Below are 20,000 nucleotides of genomic sequence, written 5' to 3'. Positions count from 1 at the left end.
TTTGAAAAAGTCTCGGAAGGAAGGAAGGAGATTTTCTAGGAATCCCTTGCTAATTGCCTCATCAGTGATTCTTATTTGACCCCCACCTCACCTCAACCCCGCCCCTCACTTTGAAAGAGAAGGCAAACAATCCGCCCTGCGTCAGAGCAGTCTGATAGCTGCCCCCTTTTAGGCCGCTTCCTGTAGCCTCTCGGCTGAAAGTAATGAAGATGGCGGCAGTGCTGGTCACAACATCTGCTGCCCCAAATGGATTTGGCGAGAGACCTGACGTGGGCCTGCCTTGCCCATCTCAGTGCGAAACCAAACTGCTAATTGGTGTTTCCGAAGCAAGCAGTGGCTGTAGGTCTACTTTGTCGTCAACATGTTTTTATGGAAAGTTTCGGATGTGGAATGGTGAATATAGATGACAGGTCAGTAGGACCATGGGTGCATGTTGAAACACCCCTTATATGTGTTTAATAAAAGTTAATCATTATGGGCTTTTTGGAACTGGGAACACAGCTCCCTCAACACGGGACTATTAAATCACTTATTGAAGCCCCTGTGCCTGTTGAGGTCAATGCCCTGTAAACTGAGACCAAGTGTGGAAACTTACTTGAAATCAGAAACATTTAAACACACACACACACACACACACACACACACACACACACACACACACACACACACACACACACACACACATGCATACACACAAACACAGATAAAGAGAGAAAGACATACTAACACACACACACACACACACACACACACACCATCATAGCCAGTATTCCATGTGTTTGTGTTTAGTGCGCCATGATGCGGACTGCGGAGATGAAAAACTCCACCACTTCCTTCCCCCTCCTCTCTGATGTGCCAGACTCTTAACTCATTGAATGCCAAGCTGTTTTCGGAAGCTTTGTTCTAGAGTGCCAGCAATCTAGACCATTGTTGATGATTTTTGTACAGCCACAGCATATTCTGTGTTATAGCTATGAACACATACAATGGCTCATTTGAAAGGTGAGACTGTAAGCTCTCAGTGGGTGCAAACCGTGTATTTCTACACGCCTCTGTTCCTGAGAAATCCCAAGCTAAACTGTGGCTAGTTCATCAAAATCCCTGTTTTTTTCTAGAAATGGAGATATTGCGTCTTTTATGACCTGAGAAGTGTTGCCTGCAAAGTTTCTGGGAAGAGATCTAACGAGACCTGCCACCTAGTGATAAACCCACGAAAATAAATGACCTGATTTTGACCTGGCGTGCATGTCACTGATAGGCTAAAACAAAGCGGCAACCATCAAAAGCCGAGTTAAGATTAAACGTCCAGATAAAATGTCCAGATTTGGCGTTTTCATGAGTTTTCAATCGTCATATATTTCATTTCCATTCATCACAGTGTTCCCAAAATCACATATAAGGTGTGTTAGAGTGTCTAGTTTCGTAATAAAAAAAAAAGCTAAAAACGTAATATTACGTTTTTGGCACTCAATGAGTTAATAAACCCCAGCACCAGAGAGTTACAACAACTCACAAGCAAGCAGCTCCCACCAGCTGCCAACTGAGTAGCTCTTCCATCAGCAGTAATAGCCACTGAAGGCCACTGAAGGGCATTGAGGGGCATTGAGGGGCACTGCCTGGGGGAGTCTGGCGGGACCTTCACGCATGGCTGCACGTGTTACCGGCCATCCAGGTGACTTCCTGCTAATCACTTCACGTTTCCCGGCAACTGAGTCAATGAGTGCCTCTTGGGGTTTTTTTTTTTTTGCCTTTGTTGTTTGAAGTAAACCCACACAGCCATGTGGCGTGTGTTACTATGTGTCTTGTTTCTGATTGGCTGTGGCATGTTTTTTTTGCCGAGGGAGGCAGAGGACTGTGGGAAAAAAAGTGGTGTTCACCCCTGATAGGAGTGTTTCCCCAACAGCAACACACACACACACAAATAACATTTCCTACATGCTTTGTCAGTCAGAGGAGGGTGTTTCCTCAACCTCAACACAAACACACTCACACACACACACACACACACACACACAATGTCACAACCTGTTCCGTCCATGTTGTGGTTTCCTGATCTACAAGCTTACCTCTAATCGTGGCTCATTATCAGATATGAGGGGGCATTGACAGCATGCCAGAAGCCAATTCTCTCAGTGCTGGCCAGCTGCCTGTGTGTTTATTAATGAGGATCTGTGTTACCCTGTCAGAGGCATGCAGGAGGCCTCTCTCAGCATAGGAGGGCACAGGTCCAGCCTGCCTCTGATAGGACTAAAGCCACACACGACAGCCACAGACCCCAGTGAGCACTGCATGCCAAGTATTTAAAGGAACCGTATGTAAGATTGTGGCCAAAACTGGTACTGCAATCACTTTCAAATTACTGTAGAGCGGTGTATCTCCTCCCTCCTGACTGGCAGAGCTGGCAACCGGATCTGAATGCCGAAACACTACTGACTTTGTGATTAGTAGATAGGTGGAGGGTGGCGCATCCGGCCAAAACACAACATGACAACATCAACATCAGTTGAGGGCTGCAACTTCACATTTTAAATGACAATATCCTGGCCGGACGACTGTTGTCAGTGATATAAGTATTTGAAATGAACATGATTTCTTAATGTCTAGTGACATATCAGGGCCATTTTATGATTAATTGAAATACATTTCTTACATACGGTTCCTTTAAAGTAACTGTAGCATGCTTGACCAGGGGGGCTGTAGCCATGCTGTGGTAATACAGATGAATACAGATTCCATTCTTGGCCTAAGTTAGGGGGCTTGTCTGTGCATGCCTGTCTGGCCATGCTGGCAATAGGTGCAGAGGATATGGTTTGCGACGAGGCAGCTGAAAGGGTCATCCCATGCCTCGTGTCCTTGTGGGTCGCTGACCTAAAGCGTTGGCCAACTGTCCGTCAGCTGAGTGTGGCGTCACCAGAAGCGCGTCCAAACGGGCTGAGTCACCGCTGATATTGAGCAGAGGCCAGGCAGAATGGCCAGAGTGCAAGGTGGCACAAAAAAAGGCACAGCCAGGGCTCCCGCTGCCAAAGGGAGGATGCATACGTCACAATGTCATAACTTCCAGTCCACATCCAGCTCCAAGGCCAGTCTACATAGTGGAACATCTGAGCTATTTTCTGTTCTGACTAGTGTCCTTTCTACATCATCCTTCCTTCCGTCCTTTCTCTCCTCCTTTGCAGTAATAGATAGATAGATAGATTGATAGATAGATAGATAGATAGATAGATAGATAGATAGATAGATAGATAGATAGATAGATCTACTTTATTGATCCCTAGGGGAAATTCAAGGTCACAGTAGCATACAGACAACACACACACATTCAATAACAGCAGAAAAAGTAATTAAAAGTATATAATATAAAAAACACAACTAAGCAATAAGGACTGTAGAAGATAAAGAATATACTAAATATACAAAATACAAATTATACTAAATAAAACTTAATCAAAATCAATTCTAAAAAACAGTATCCACATAGTGGGTGAATAATCAATCAGGTGCGCTTGCAATGACTGAAGCAGGGACTGAAGCAGAGACATATTAGCAGCTATTAACTTAGTCATAAATTATCAGTGGTTGCGTAATGGAGGTTTATTTTGATATACACAATCTGGTTCCCCTACAAGTTTAGCATCCTGCAAAGATGCCACCCTGAGAGAAATGTGTCATTTGTGCACCCACTCAACCAAATACTGAAATGCTGAGTGGTTTGTGGGATAGATTTGTGTTAGTGTTAGTGTGTGAATGTCCTCCCCAGTAGAGTGGTCCCCGAGGCCACTCCTGTGGTGGACGAAGCCCTGCTGTCCTCTGTCCTCCACCCCCCCGTTGACCAGGAGCGTGGCTGGCCGTAGGAGCTGGTCCATGTGTGAACGGGAAGGCTGTGTTTGGTTTGGCTAATCCCGCTGTGCGAGAGTGGGAGACGGGGGAGTGGGAGGGAGGATTCTGCCAGCATTCCTGGAATCCCACGCCGGGAGAGGCTAGACATTGGGTGAGACCGTCCACAGCCAGCCTAGATCTACAGACATGCAGAGTTTGCATGGCTGCAGTTAAAACACAGCACAAACATGTCATGTAGCTTAGGTACAAGTGTGCTCCACTGACTTCTGTTCCGATGCACTCGTTCTGTTCTAGATCTTGTTTCCTGATGCATTCTTAGTGATTCTGTTCTAGATCTTCTGTTCTGATGCACTCTTAGTGATTCTGTTCTAGATCTTCTGTGCCGATGCACTCTTAGTGATTCTGTTCTAGATCTTCTGTTCCGATGCACTCTTAGTGATTCTGTTCTACATCTTCTATTCCGATGCATTCTTAGTAGTGATTCTGTTCTAGATCTTCTGTCCTGATACATTCTTAGTGATTCTGTTCTAGATCTTCTGTCCTGATACATTCTTAGTGATTCTGTTCTAGATCTTCTGTCCTGATGCATTCTTACTGATTCTGTTCTAGATCCAACTGTAGGGGTTATGTTTGGGGTGTTGCTGTAGGCCGTCTGAATGAATGTAAACCAAAGCAGTGTGTGTGTATGCCCCACTGACCGCAGGCTGACTGCTATATACTTGGACAGAGGAACAATGAACAGGAGATGAGAGAGAGAGAAAGAAAGAAAAGAGAGAGAGGAATGGGAGGTGAAGCCCACTATTGAGCCTTTGAGCTGCTGATAACAAGCTCACCACAGGTGTTTATCTGCTCACCATTTTCAATGCCAAACCCCCCCCTTTTCTCACATGCACACTCCCTCTGTCCTCTGTCCTCTTCTCTCTCAAAAACGTTCCTGGCCTTTCTCTCTCTCTCTCTCTCTCTCTCTCTCTCTCTCTCTCTCTCTCTCTCTCTCTTCCCCTCTATTTCTCTTTCTCTCTCTCTCTATCTATCTATCTCTTTCTCTCTCTTCCTCTCTCCCTCCGGGCAGCCACATAAGTACTCCAGCTGTGTTGCCTCTCTATGTGTCTATCTCCCTCACTCTCATTTTTTCTCACACACACACACACACACACACACACACACACACACACACACACACACACACTCTCCGAGCAGTTTATCATTACACACACAATAAGAAAATGGCCTCCCTAAACTAACTCTGATGAGTGCACAGGGCCTTAGCAATGCTCAGCTCCCTCTCCCACTGTTGGTTTGGTTTACCCTTAAGGAGGGCCACTCTGTCTGTTACATCTGGATGACCACTCAGTTTATGCAGGTACAATTATCAGAGGTCAGACAATCTATAGAAGTTGTGTGTTTTGCATTTGCATTGAATGCACAGATGCCCTTTTGCCTGCATATTCCTGTCTCTGTAGTGAAGGCGGTTTATGACTGCAGTCAGTGTTGTGTAAACTGATTTATGGAGCTTGCACTACAATTCTGCAATTGTGTGTGTGTGTGTGTGTGTGTGTGTTTGTAAATTGCTAGCATGTTCAGCCTATCTGAAAGGTTGCCAGTGTTGCCAATCTGAACACTGACAAAATACCTCAGCGGGTCACATGCCTCATGCCTGTCTGTTTATCCCTCCGTGTCAACTAAAGTGTTTGTTTGCTACCACGTCTGAATTAGCACAATTTACTCTCCATTTTATTAGCACTTGCTAATCACATAATGACCTTGTAGTGCATTGTTAATGAGGTTCAATTGATGCTGTTTGTGTTTGCCATGTGTTCACCTCACTCACCATTCTGTTCTGTGCATTTCTCCCCCTTTGACTCCTCACCATCCTGATTGCTTTCCTGTGTAAGTATTCATCTTCATCTTCATCTTCATCTTCATGTTCACAGTATTGTTTGTTTGATTTGACGATCGCTTGCTCGCCCCCTGCTGTTTCCCTGTGCCAACTGCTTGTGCTGCTGTACCGCCACTGCACTGTTCCTGTCACTTCCTGTGCTTTGTTCAAACACTCCCTCGGAATGTGTCCCTTCCTGCCAGATTCCCCGCCACGCCACGCCACGCCTGTACACACACACACACACACACACACACTGAAATACCTCTGATAACCCCTTTCATCAGATTTGGAGTGTGTGATTTGGTTGCCTATTGTGTGTGTGTGCGTGTGTGTGTGAGTGTGTGTGTGCATGTGTGTGTGTGTGTGTGTGTGTGTGTGTGTGTGTGTGTGTGTGTGTGTGTGTGTGTGTGAAACTCCCAGTTAGCCACTTTAGCCAGTTACATGCTCTTTCAGTACTTACAGGCATTTCAGTGGCCTGAGAGTTGAAGGATTAGTGTAGAATGTTTGTGTTTTGATATTTAGATCATTGTGAGCTGTGAGCATTGTGTGAGAGAGAGAGAGAGCTCAGAGAAAACAGGATAGACAGAGAGAAAGCGACAGACAGAGAAAACAAGAGAAGGACAGAGGGAGTGTATGCCACAGAGAGACTGATCAGACAGGGCAGGGCATCAGCTTAGGAAGCCCCATTATTAGGGTGGGAATGTTTAATTGTGCCTATTGTAGTCTGCCACTCACGTGTGTGTGTGTGTGTGTGTGTGTGTTTGTTTGTTTGTTTGTGTTTGGATAAGTGTGTTTGTGATGCTCTTACTATCTTGCTCTTAATTTCTCTCTCTCTCTTTCCTACGTAGTTCATAAGCAAAACAATAGCAGTGAGAGAGTTTTTTTAATCTGCCTCGGACATGCCTCCAAGCCTCACTTCCCTGTTAGATATCTTAAAAGGCAGCATTTTTTCCCCTTTCATACAGACCTTCTGTCTGTCCCCCCCCCGTCTGTCTGTGTGCTGTATACATATATGGGTACTGGGCGTTTTACCCAGTTTGGCATCGCTTACCCTGGTTGCTTACCCTGGCCTCTGCCCACTGTCTAATGTTGTAATAGAGGCCAGTGTATGTAACCTCCCGCATGGTTAGATAACCTGCTGGATTTAGCCCTCATGAGATTGTCCCTGCTTGCACAGTCACATACACACACACACACACACACACACACATACACACACAGCGCATACATACACAGCACACATACAGAAATGTGCGCACGAACACCGCCATGAACCAATATTAAATCTTGTAGACACATTCCCAAACAAGACACACATGGACATATACAGTACTCCAGTCCAACCCCACATACCCAGTCCCAGATACAGTTTTGCACTCTGTGCAGCATAGAACAGCTTGTGCAGTGCCCCCAGTGTCACCTGGTGTCAGACAGAGCCGCACTAGCTGCCTTTAGAGGCACGTGTACTGTACAGTCAGGAGGGGAAGTGTCACAGGTCAGCTCTAAGACTCCACTGATGCGGCCACACACAGTAATCCTGTTACAGGTGTCTGATTAAGGTGTCACTCGAGGCTTAGAGAAGGAAAAGTGCACTTGGCTTTGGGTGTTTGCTCTGCCCCTGAAAATACTTCCATTCCATTCTGCCTCTGTCTCCTCCCTCACATTCCAACCCTCTAATTTCATCCCTCAATCAACTCAGATCACCATGCTTCAACTGTAAAAGCAGTGAATGGGCACTATTTGATGCATAATATGATATATAAGACATAATAAATGAATATAATATAATACGTAAATTCTCAATATCAGTGAGAGTGAGGCTAGGCTCATTTAGCTCCAGTCTCTGCCTGAATGCAACTTCTCTTGTAGTGACATGTTTAACTGAATGTTTCTCTCTCTCTCTCTCTCTCTCTCTCTCTCAGGAGAAGGAAGGCAGGCATTTTGCCCAGCCTGGAGGATCTGCTCTTCTACACCATTGCTGAGGGCCAGGAGAAAATCCCAGCCCACAAATTCATCACGGTGTGTAGCAGCTCCCCTCTCTCTTTCTCTTCTCATCTTTCTCTTCTCATCTTTCTCTTCTCATCTTTCTTCTTCTCATCTTTCTCTTCTCATCTTTCTCTTCTCATCTTTCTTCTTCTCATCTTTCTCTTCTCATCTTTCTTCTTCTCATCTTTCTCTTCTCATCTTTCTCTTCTCATCTTTCTCTTCTCATCTTTCTTCTTCTCATCTTTCTCTTCTCATCTTTCTCTTCTCATCTTTCTTCTTCTCATCTTTCTCTTCTCATCTTTCTCTTCTCATCTTTCTCTTCTCATCTTTCTTCTTCTTTCATCTCCTGTCTTCACTCTTTCCCTTTGGTCTCTGACTTTGCTTCTTCATGCTACCAGTTATCTCTTTTTCTTTTCTTTTCCCCCTCTCTTGCTTGCCTCCTTGTTCTCAAACCAGCATACTCACTTTATGTCAAGCGTTTCCCCTTCATCTTTCTCCTTTTCACTCTCCCCCTATCTGTCTTTTCTCTCTCTCTTTCTCATGCCTTTTCATTCTCTCTCTCTCTCTATCTATCTCAGTCATCCACCCCACCTCCCCCTGGCCACCTCCCTCTGTTCTCGGTGGTTTTCACTGTAGCCCCTGTGTCTCCTGACAGACAGCTAAAGGTTGTGTCACGTTGTGTCACGTGTGTGTGTGTGTGTGTGTGTGTGTGAGTGACGCAGCTGGGTGTGTGTGTGTGCATGTGTGCGCTTGTTTACTTTGGCACTGGCCCTGGCCCTTATCGTCTCTGTTGTGTCAGCCATGTTTTATTGCGCCTCGCTCTTATCAGCGGCCGGCTGGCCCACATACAGCAGGACTGCCGCGCAGGTATCAGACCTCAGTTTCTAGAACATTCTTAGAAAAAATCTGATGCAGATTCAAGGCCAAACGTGATGCGATGAAGTCGAACTGAGATATTTATCAGGAGGTGTTTGGGATAGTGCGATAGCCAGCTTCTTAGAAGTCATCAGGAGTTAATCCGTTTTGAACTTTTTTGTCATGGGCAAGACTCCCTAGGAATATTCTCATCATGTCTACTTAAAGAATAGATTAAAAGACCTAAGGCTATTAGACAGACAGCTATCAAACTCTGGTCCCCTGCCCACTCAGGCCCCCCCTCTGATGACTGTCTCTTAGAATCGCCCATTAGCTTGCCCCTCATCATCAATTAAATATGTTAGAATACTATGTAATGGGCACCCATCAAGCGCACATGTTTAGGTGTGCACTGTCCTATGGTATAGTTGTGTTTGCTGATAAAGGGGCCATTCGCTTCGGTTTCAGTCTGAATTACAGGAATGGGAGGAGGGGGGGCAGCACTGGTTTCGTTATTAGCCCCCAGTTTGAAGTGTAACTACCACACAGATGTCTTCAGTCACATAAATCTCACATGGTGCTCTTCCCCTCCGGCCCCGTCCAGGCACTGAAGGCTACTGGACTGCGGACTGGAGACCCCCGGCTCAAAGAATGTATGGACATGCTGAAGCTCACCCTCCAGTCCTCCTCAGACGGCGTCACGCTCGACAGACACCTGTTCAAGAAGTAAGCACTGAGGGGGGGCTCTGTTGGGTTGAACGTGGCCCTTAAAAATGATTAACTCACAACAAGCACACATACTGAAACGGGGGATTGACTAGCACACACACACACACACACACACACACACACACACACACACACATACAGACACAGACACACACACACACACACACATACAGACACACACACACACACACACAGACACAGACACAGACACAGACACACACACACACAGACACACACACACACAGACACACACACACACACACACACACAGATACAGACACAGACACACACACACACACACACACACACACACACACACACACACACACACCTGCTCTCACATTACAAGTCAAGTATCTGAGTAGTCCTGCATATTTTGTTTGAGCATTTCGACATATCATTATGGATGTTAGAGTTCAATGGTGTGCAGACACACACACACACACTCACACACACACACACACACACACACACACACACACACACACACACACACACACACACTGGCTGACTGACACCACCATACAGAATTGTGCAGACACCAAATGTCCTTTCTAAAGAGCAGCATAATGATCTCACTCTGGATGGAGTGGGGATGTTTTTGCAACTCTGCTCTTTCCCCTCCACCGACGTCTCCTCCGCTGGGTGAGTAGCACCGCAACAGATGCCTCACTAGTTGACATTTCAACCTATTTAAAATCTTTAGTGCTTCACAGAAATATGTTCCCACATCTTGCCCTCACAGTAAGTATGAAAGATGTGCATAGCTTGCGGAATGAGGTGGCATATTGGTGTAGCCATGGCAACAGATTGGTGAGATTCTGTCATTGAGATTCTGTTGGTGAGATTCTATCTGTCATCGTGACTAGACTAGGAAGAGGGGTGGTGAGGCTGAGTTATCAGTCTAGCGCCGGTCCGCTGGCAGACTGAAACCCTTCCAGTGAACCTCTCCAGGGGTACAGATGCTATTTATGAACACTCACACACACACACACACACACACACACACACACACACACACACACACACACAGCATACAAGCTGGCCTGTCATGTGTATCATAAACAGTCAGCTATACCAGCAACACATGGGGCAGTGGTAGTGTAGTGGCTAAATAGCTGGGCTAGCATGCAGTAGTGGTTCAAGGGTTCAAGTCCCGTCTTCCACCGTTGTGCCCTTGACCGAGGCACTGACCGAGGCACTTAACCCCTAGTTGCCCTGTCGACATGGTCCTGCAATGTAATTTATATATTGAAGTCGCTTTTGGATAAAAGTGTCTAAATGTATAAAAATGTGAAAAATATAAAAATATAAATACAAATGCAAAGGCAAACATGCACACACACGCACGCACCAAGACACACCCAACACACTCACACACACACCCCTACACACACGGCAGGGATGACAGCTATGATTAGTGGGAACCACTCTAGCTTATTTATAGGTGGTGTCCTCGGCAGGAGAAGTCATGCTCATTTAATCTAAGCCATGCCTGAGCATGGGCACGGCTATACGCTGCACCTTGCGCCTCGCCTCTCCTCACACACATACCTCAGACATGCAGGTGCACACACACACACACACACACACACACTTCTATCTTTCACTGCCTCACCGTTGTACAGGTCATCAAAACACTCATTCTCACACTCAAACCACCCAGCTGATCAAACTGGCCAGCGTCACTGTCCACTCATTTTACAGCCCCTCCAGCTCTGACTTATCCCCACTGCTTCTCCTCACACCTCCAGCTGCGCTCAGTTTATGGAGGCAGGGCTGTCTAGCCAGAAACTACCCCTCAGAGCCTTGTTTGTGGCCAGTGTGTCGAGGTGTGGCAGAGGAGGAGGAGGAGTTGGAGGAGGAGGAAGTGGAGGTGGAGGTGGAGGAGGAGGGGGGGTGGGGGGTGGGGAAGAGATGGATGATGCACCTCAGGTTTAACCTTGAGTGCGGAGGCGATGTCTCTAAGCATCACATGGACAGGCTACTAAACCGGGCATAGGCAACTGAAGCGCACCGTGCGCGGAGCGTAAGCAGCAACAATTAACTTCCAGTATACTCAACTGGCTACACCAGATGTGATAGCGGCACACAACTACACAACGATCACACCAGTCTTCCAAAACTATTTATACTCTGTGAGCGGAATGCTTTTACTCACTCAGTGTGGCCAAGCTGTGAGGGGCATTGGTGATGTGCGTATGTGCCAGTCTAACTGAGGGGTAGCCCAGCTGTGAGGGGCATTGGTGATGTGCGTATGTGCCAGTCTAACTGAGGGGTAGCCCAGCTTTGAGGGGCATTGGTGATGTGCGTATATACCAGACTAACTGAGGTGAGTGTGGGATTAGGGCCAGGCCCAACCCGCATCCTGCCACCACCAGAGGCACTGTAATCTGCAGCAAGTCATCGCTCTTCACCCATAATCCCTCTCTTCCTTTCCATGTTGATGCGCCTTAAAGGAAGACACATACCCAAACCTGATAAAAACACATCTGTTATGTTCATAGATCAGGTTTATAGGGTATTTTGTCATGTGTTTTTGTTGGTGATTTTATCATTTTTAAGATGTGATTAATCAATGCTATTATATAGGCCTATTGTGCAGTGTTATGAGGAATTTATAGATGAGTAGCTGCCAGCCTTTTACTGTACAGCTACAACCTCCAACACCCAGTCATAGTGTCAAAGTAGATCACAGGGCCTTTTGGCAAGCTGAACTGGACTTTACAAGCGGAACTATTGGGATCAATAGTCATCCATCTCTAAGTGTTTCTCTGTGCAGAGGTGCGGGCCAGCCTGACTCCATGCTGCTGGGCTATTTTAAGATGAGCCCTCGGAGAGAGCAAGAGTGATTTACATACACACAAGTGCACACAGAGAGACTGACGGACACAGGTGCACACACACACACACACACACACACACACACACACACACACACACACACACCGCACACATGGGCGCTTACATATGTGCACACAGACACACAGACACCTACTCATACACATACACATACATACACACACACACTCACACACCACACACATAGGCACTTACACATGTGCACACAGACACCTACTCATACACACACATACATATACACACACACACACACACACTCACACACCGCACACATGGGCGCTTACACATGTGCACACAGACACACATACACATACATACACACACACACACACACACACACATACACACACACACACACACACACACACACACACACACATAGCCATATCTGTCTGTGCTTCAGACAAGGTTTCATACTGTTTGGCTAACTGGGGTGATGAACTTCTCTAGAAGAGAAGTCCTTTTTAATGCAGTGTTTCCCCTGCTGTGGAGGGGTTACACCCCAGTAATATTCAGTCAATGGGTTACACGCCCTATTGATCTGCTCTCTCTCATTGCCTTAGTCGATAGAAGCACTGCCCACATTCATTTAAATACACAGTTGGCACTCCATGGAACTTATGGCTAATTGACTTCTTGTACATTGTTTGTTATTCGTCAATTGTAAGTCAGTTAGCGCTCAACACATCTGCCAAATGTGAAAAAAAAACCTGCAAATGTTGGCATACCATTATACATGTACGTCTGTGTATACTCAGGAGTGCTGTGGTTGTGTTGTTGTGTGTTAGAGAGCTGTGTGTTTGAAGCACACCCCATTTTTCCGCCTCTAGGCATAAAATGTAAATCAGTGCAGCAGAACCACAAAGCAGTGGAGGCAGTGAGAATTTGCTTGTTTCCAGGAGACTAGAGAGGATGGTGCAGATCAGTGGACTTTATGAGCTCCTCGCTATGCTAACTCACCCAGCATTCGCTTGGTGGACTTTATGAGCTCCTCGCTATGCTAACTCACCCAGCATTCACTTGGTGGACTTTATGAGCTCCTCGCTATGCTAACTCACCCAGCATTCACTTGGTGGACTTCAGAATAACTTCAGGAAACAACAGCAACAGATCCATCCAAAAGGTTTTCTACTATTTGGCCTTTTTTTACCGGTTTAAAATGTGCTTCCTACAAGCAACACTATTCCACACTCCCCAGGAACACACTACACCACTATAAACCAGACCATAATAGCACAGCAGTTTATAAGTTGTTTAAATAGAAGTAAGACAGAGCAAAAGCAGAGTAGAATGTATAGCAGCATTCTGATTCAGATTTAAAAAAGATTTATTGACCACAAAGCCTGTCACTGAAATAGGCAGTGCGTATATTACATCCCCATTTAGTCCAAATCATGCCACACCTGTGCTCAGTATACTCATATGAAACAGATATGTGTATGCACAGGGAGAGTGTGCTGTCTAGCAAGCTTGTTGTTAAGAAGTTTGTTAGCTTCTTATGTTAGCCTAGCTTCAGGTAAGCGCTAACATGGGGCTCTAACATGGTCTGTCCGATCTGTCCACTTCTGCAGATGTGTCCAGAGTAACATCGTGCTGCTCACGCAGGCCTTCCGCAAGAAGTTTGTCATCCCCGACTTCCAGTCCTTTACCTCCCACATTGACGAGCTGTACGAGAGTGCCAAAGACTTGACCGGAGGGCAGGTGAGTGCCATCCTCTCTCTCTCTCTCTCTCTCTCTCTCTCTCTCTCTCTCTCTGTCCCCATGTCCCAGTTTTGTCCCCCATGATACAGCTTTCTTTTTTTGTTTAGTTCATGGCTTATTGTCTATCAATGTAAATTATAACATCTATATATAGTTGTAGTCTTTTAAGGTTGTGCTTGTGTGTCTCTCTTCAGGTTGCTGACTACATTCCCCAGCTTGCCAAATTCAGTCCCGACCTGTGGGCTGTGTCTTTATGCACAGTGGATGGACAAAGGTAGGCTTAGAAGAACACTTTGTGTGCATTCTTGGCATCCTGTGAGGGGGGGGGGGGGGTTGTGGCATTGTAGATTTGTAGCCTATACAAATCACTGCATGTGTGGAAAACATCCATCTCCAATCAAATCCATGTCCAGGAGCTTAATTTGGTCATTATCAAGTAGAAACATATTGATCTCTATTGATGGCAGATTTTCCGAGTAGATAATCATGGCAAACATCCTGTAATCTTTATTGTAAGTTGCTGTACAGTACATGTTGTCACAGCTTGTAGGACTCAGAACAGAACTTCTGAAGTCATGTGTGTACACACACATGTGGTGTTTACTGTGTCCCATGCTTAATATCGCTCTGGAGTACTGAGTGCCTACTGATAAAGCACTTGAGTATCTTATCGTTAAGATAAACCCTTTTTTTTTGACCCTCTGGAAATATACCAAGCATGCCTGTATTTGGGACATTTATTTGTGCCTTGGACTTTGGCCAATGGCAGTTGTGTTTGATTGCGTTGCATGAGTAAACCTCACCCATATACTGTATTAACCTAATGGCGTGTCAGTGTGGAAAATAACAGCTCACACCTCCGCTCCTGTGATAAGAGGATTATAAAGTTTCACAAACGGATGCTCTCCACTAATCAGTATTTTCTATCATGTTGTTACCATTTCTAAAATAATAAAGATCATTTCAGCGCTGCAGCGCTGGCTAGTTTAGTTTCTGTTTGATGCATCCTATTGATTAATCATCAGAGAATACTGCCTGGAAGTCCATTTCCTTTACGATTGGAACTTTTTGTTTCCGTTTAAGCAATACACCCTGTTGATCAAGTATTGGGATTATTGGGAGTGTTTGCACATTTTGTAATGGGAGCTTTCTGTAACTGAGGTGTCATTGCCATGCCTGTGACGTGGCAAGCACTGACTGATTATCTGGTAGCCTTATCACTGCATGTTCAGTGTGTTTCGAGAAGCGTCTGCTTTCTTGTAAGTACTCTACCCTTTCCCAGTATGTGGAGATTGGGGTCACTGGAACTGTGATGGATCGTGACAGGTTGTCCGGTCTTCCGGCCACAACTCTCTCACTATCTTGACTGCATAGCCCAGACAGACATGGCATGGCATTAATGATAACCCACTCACCCACTGCAGTGACTTGTGCGTCCCTGTCCTGCTGATATCAGTCTGAGGTTTTCTCTCTGCATCATTTCCAGTTCCTGTTAGAGCATTTCCATGTGAATTGTAATTCCATGTTTTCTATGTCACCATGCACATAGATAGGAAATGTGTGAAGCTATTTGTTTAGTGTTTAATGTGGATTTGATTTTCTGCAGCAGACTTGATCATTCAGTGAAGAATGAAATTGTCTGTGTTATCAGTCAGGGTGTGATCTGTTGTTAGTGTCTCAGAGCTCTGACGTGTTTTATTGTTGTGTGTTTGTACACAGGCACACTGTGGGCGACACGAAGGTCCCGTTCTGTCTGCAGTCGTGCGTGAAGCCTCTGAAGTACGCCATCGCCGTGCACGACCACGGCACCGAGTACGTGCACCGCTTCATCGGCAAGGAGCCCAGCGGCCTGCGCTTCAACAAGCTCTTCCTGGATGAGGATGGTGAGGGGATACACACACACACACACACACACACACACACACACTCACATACACACACACACACACACACACACACACACACACACACACACACACACACACACACACAGACAAGGGCCCCGTCACATACACTACAAACCAGTCAGCAAACAGGCACTTCAGATAACAAATTGTTTTCCTTTTGAAGCTTTGTGAAACTCGGAACAGACTTAACCCTATATGGGTAATATAATAAATGCAGTGTTGTTACTACAGCCTATGAATTAGAGAGGGGACCAAAGGTAGCACATCTTAGCTCACAGTAAAAATAGATAGCTACTCATCTTTTCCCCCGGGGGTTATTAACTGTTAATGCATTTGTTATTTGTGCCTGTGAATGAATGAGTGGATCTCCGTTATGATGACGCTTGTAGCACTGCTGTGTGGGTTGGAATCATAAAGTAGGGTGGGTGAAGGGATAAGGAGGTGTTTGTGTGTGTTTGTGTGTGCGCGTGTTGTTAGGCATGACAGATTCACACACACGTTCCTAATTTGCCATACACTCTCATTGCTTTTGTGGGAATGAATGAGGGAAGAGAACGTGTATGCGCCCAGAGTGAGTCATCCTTGACTCCCCTCCGCAGTAGTGATCTCAATCTCAATCTCGTGAGCAGCAGCCCAGCAGCGGTGTTGGGACGTGTACACTCACACACACACACACACACACACACACACACACACTCACTCCCGCTACTGAGAGAAGACACACTCACAGCGTGCGTGCTGTCATCTTCTGCATGATATGAATTTATGACCTAAATCTGGAATCAATCTAATTACTTTGTGGGGAATTAATGAGCTGGGTCCCCTGTGACTGCCTGACGTGGTCTGTCTGAGACTTATCCACCTCGGCCCTAATTGTCAGACCTTTTCCTGCCACCATGACTCACTCTGTTGTGTAGTCACGGCAACCAAATGATGCTTAAGGCCCTGTGTATACCAATCACGTTTTTTGAGCTGACAGGACAGCGCCCTCAACCTCATTTTTAGAGCGCTTCGTCAAGTGTTTATTGTTGCTAGGTTATGCAAGTTTTGATTGGTTGTCGAGAGAGAAGTAACATTGACGAGGCCAGCGCTGTAATATAGCCACCGTTGGCGCAAAAAACACGATTGGTGGACACAGGCCCTAAATGATTGGGCAGGACATTTCAGAGCATTTCAATCTTGCATTTCAGTAGTGAGATGTGCAGTATGTTTGTTTGTATATTATATGTTTTGTTTGGTAAATACAGTGTACTGTACTATGTACAGGCATTGATGTAACAGATATGCAATTTGAAGTGTTGTGATGAAGCAAATATTTGAAAGATTTTATCCTCCTTTATTTCAGATAAACCCCATAATCCGATGGTCAATGCTGGTGCAATAGTGTGCACATCCCTGATAAAGGTAAGCCAACCTTTCCATAAATCCGCACAATTTCTGTTTTTAGTTTCCCATATTACAGTGTGCTTACAATTACCCTAACAGAACCTCCCCCTGTACTTGTTGAATTAGTGCAAATAGAACAAATAGTCATTATTCCTCTCAGTATTCCCACTTCTCACTAAGTAAATGGGAATGTGGTGGTTCAGTGATACCTGCTCAGCATGGGACCTGTTTGTGGAGTGAGAAGGGTCATGTGTACCTGATTATCTTGCTGTAGCAGTTCACGGCACCTACCCCCAGAGCGTGGTGGAGGCAGGCTCCTGGGGGTGTGCTGGGGTAACAGAAACCTGGTGACTTAGCCTACCACTGCAGTGCTGGGTCTCACTAAACAGAACAGAAGCCCGCTGAGTGCATCCAAGAGCATCAGAGAACATTATTTCATTTCTTGGGGGGAAAAAATATGCAGGATATTCTGGATATTGTAATAGCTTCTGGTGGCCAATGGACTCTGACAGCCATATCCCTTCTTAACATGTAGCGTTTGTTTACTTCCATAATGAATAATGGTCATTTAAAGAGGTGTCTTTGACCTCTAGTCGAACGTTTGAATGTTGTTTGAATGTTGAAATGCACTTGTCTTTATGACCTCAGGATGTATATTAATATCTAAATCTCTGTTAAACATAACCACTAGCTATTGATGTGAAACATATTACAATAATTGTATGTAATATATACAGTACATATATTTGAAGTCTGGCTGGGATTGACCCTTGGTGCACGTTGTAGGTTCTCCGTTGAAGACTAAGGCTGTGAGGGGGATGACGTATGTTACTCTCATCTCTTCCTGTCAGATGAATTTCTCTCTGATAGTGTGTTCATCATGGCTGTATGCCGTCTAACGTTTTGACTACTAGTCACGTTTTGACTACCCCCGCATCCAGCCTGCCCCATCCCCTCCCCTCCCCCCAACCCCTTCGCATTCGTACTTAACTGGAGTGTCTCATCTAGTGCTGCTCTAGCACTGTGGGATCATCAATGTCTGTCTGATGGCTCTCTCTTTATCTCTCTCTCTCTTTCTTTCTCTCTCTCTTTCTCTCTCTCCCTCTCTCTCTGTCTTTGAGACAAATGAATTTTTTGGGGTAAAATTCATTTACCAGTACTCACTCCAGATATCCTATTGTCACCACTACGTCCCTGGCTATGTCATGGGGTAGGGATTAATCTCTTAGTGCAGTACACACACACACACACACACACACACAAACTGACTCACAGTAGCCTATGTGTGACTTCACACTCACGGAAATAGATTGTGCTTACAGTGATCCTCCATTGATCGTGCCAATACAATGTAGCTTACCTCAGTCAGTGTTTGAAAAGGCCTCACAGCATGTGCTTGTGTGATACACATGTGTAGATGCACCCCTCCCCACACACACACACACACACACACACAGACATCTGTTGTAATCTTAGTTATTGTCAGAATAGTTGTAATTATAAAATTTGTAATTATCCTATGAACCAGATAACAAAAAAATCCAAACACATCTCTAAACTGTTTTGAAGAGCTTTACACACACTAATAGGGAAATAAGCCCTACCTCTACTGGTTATTGTATGAGCAATCTAAAATCGCATAGCCTCATCCATGAACCCTTTCTCATTGTGTATTCACCCAATGTGGTTCTGCATCACACACACACTCTCTCTCTCTCTCTGCTTTGAATGAAGAGAGTGACCCTCTTTTCCTTCTCTCTCTCTCTCTCTCTCTCTCTCTCTCTCTCTCTCTCTCTCTCTCGCCCGCTGAATGACCTGTTCCCGGACTGTGTACTGTGCTCTGTAGTCTGGTGCTGTGAATCTGTCACTTCCTCTGTCTCTCTCACTGTGTTCTGACCTGGTGGTTGATGATGCTTTTTGAAAGCACCACACAACGTGTCGTTGTTTCATCCAGCAATTCCCGTCCACTACCTACCTACCGCCCCCTTTCACCATCCTTCAACCCTCCCATGGTATCCATATGACTGTACTAGTGAACCATGACCCATGTGATATGGTGTTAAAGGTGGTGTGTTTTTTTATTTTTTATTTTTTTGCTTTTTTCATGTTGTTGCATATTTTACAGAATTAGGATCTGTGAGGTTTTGCCCCAGTGGGACATTGACCTGCAGCAGGTCAATTTCCAAAGTTGGTAATTTTTCTGCATTTACACTTTTTTTAAAAATGTATTGACACAGGCTGGATACAAACTGAGTGGTAGTCATTCCAGTCTGAACATTTCTAATACTGTAAAGCACATTCTGCTGTACATATTAGCTAAAGGCTAGGCCTAGCAATAGCGATTATTTCTATACACCCAACACGTGCTAAGGCCTGGAGTGTAAAGTGTATGGAAAATGTTCGGTATCCTCATTCAAATGCTAGATGGTAGAAATGATCAAAACTCCTGGCCTACTTCTCTTGGCCATTCTCCTGACCCCCCATCTCTCTCTTGACCTTTTTTGCTCAGGTCTTCTCTCTCTCTCACACGCTCTATGTTTTTTTTTTACTATTTCTTTCTTTTTGTTTATCACTCTCTAATCTTTCTCTTTCTATGTTTTTCACACACTAATTTCCTCTCTCTCTCTCTTTCACACTCTCTCTCACACACTCTTTCTCTCTCTCTCACTCGCTCTCTCTCTCTCCATTGCACCACTTTACAATCCCTCCATCCACCTGGCTGCCAGCTCCGTGCCCTGCTAATGAGGCCTGATCCTCCAAGCTTTCCATATGACACATGTTAACCTTAATCCACACGCATACTCGTTTACCCTGCTGCAAGCAGTCATGCAGCACACACACACACACACACACGCACA

The 20,000-nt window shown here is 45.3% G+C and overlaps 1 protein-coding gene across 6 annotated transcripts in view; it reads left to right on the top strand.

Annotated features, from left to right (window-relative positions):
* glsb (glutaminase b) overlaps positions 1 to 20,000 on the top strand; it is a 50,772-nt gene that overhangs the window by 9,313 nt on the left and 21,459 nt on the right. For 5 of the 6 annotated variants that reach the window (XM_042084071.1, XM_042084082.1, XM_042084080.1 and 2 more), the window contains exons 2-7: positions 7,639 to 7,735; positions 9,162 to 9,283; positions 13,720 to 13,849; positions 14,044 to 14,123; positions 15,569 to 15,732; positions 17,102 to 17,160. In XM_042084071.1, the coding sequence (XP_041940005.1) occupies positions 7,639 to 7,735; positions 9,162 to 9,283; positions 13,720 to 13,849; positions 14,044 to 14,123; positions 15,569 to 15,732; positions 17,102 to 17,160 (652 nt within the window). The remainder of the gene's footprint in view (positions 1 to 7,638; positions 7,736 to 9,161; positions 9,284 to 13,719; positions 13,850 to 14,043; positions 14,124 to 15,568; positions 15,733 to 17,101; positions 17,161 to 20,000) is intronic. The other variant, XM_042084077.1, reaches the window with a different exon arrangement.

This window comes from Alosa sapidissima, chromosome 2 (genome assembly GCF_018492685.1).
Source record: "Alosa sapidissima isolate fAloSap1 chromosome 2, fAloSap1.pri, whole genome shotgun sequence".
Classification (NCBI taxonomy): domain Eukaryota; kingdom Metazoa; phylum Chordata; class Actinopteri; order Clupeiformes; family Clupeidae; genus Alosa; species Alosa sapidissima.
This window is presented reverse-complemented; position numbering and strand designations above follow the sequence as displayed.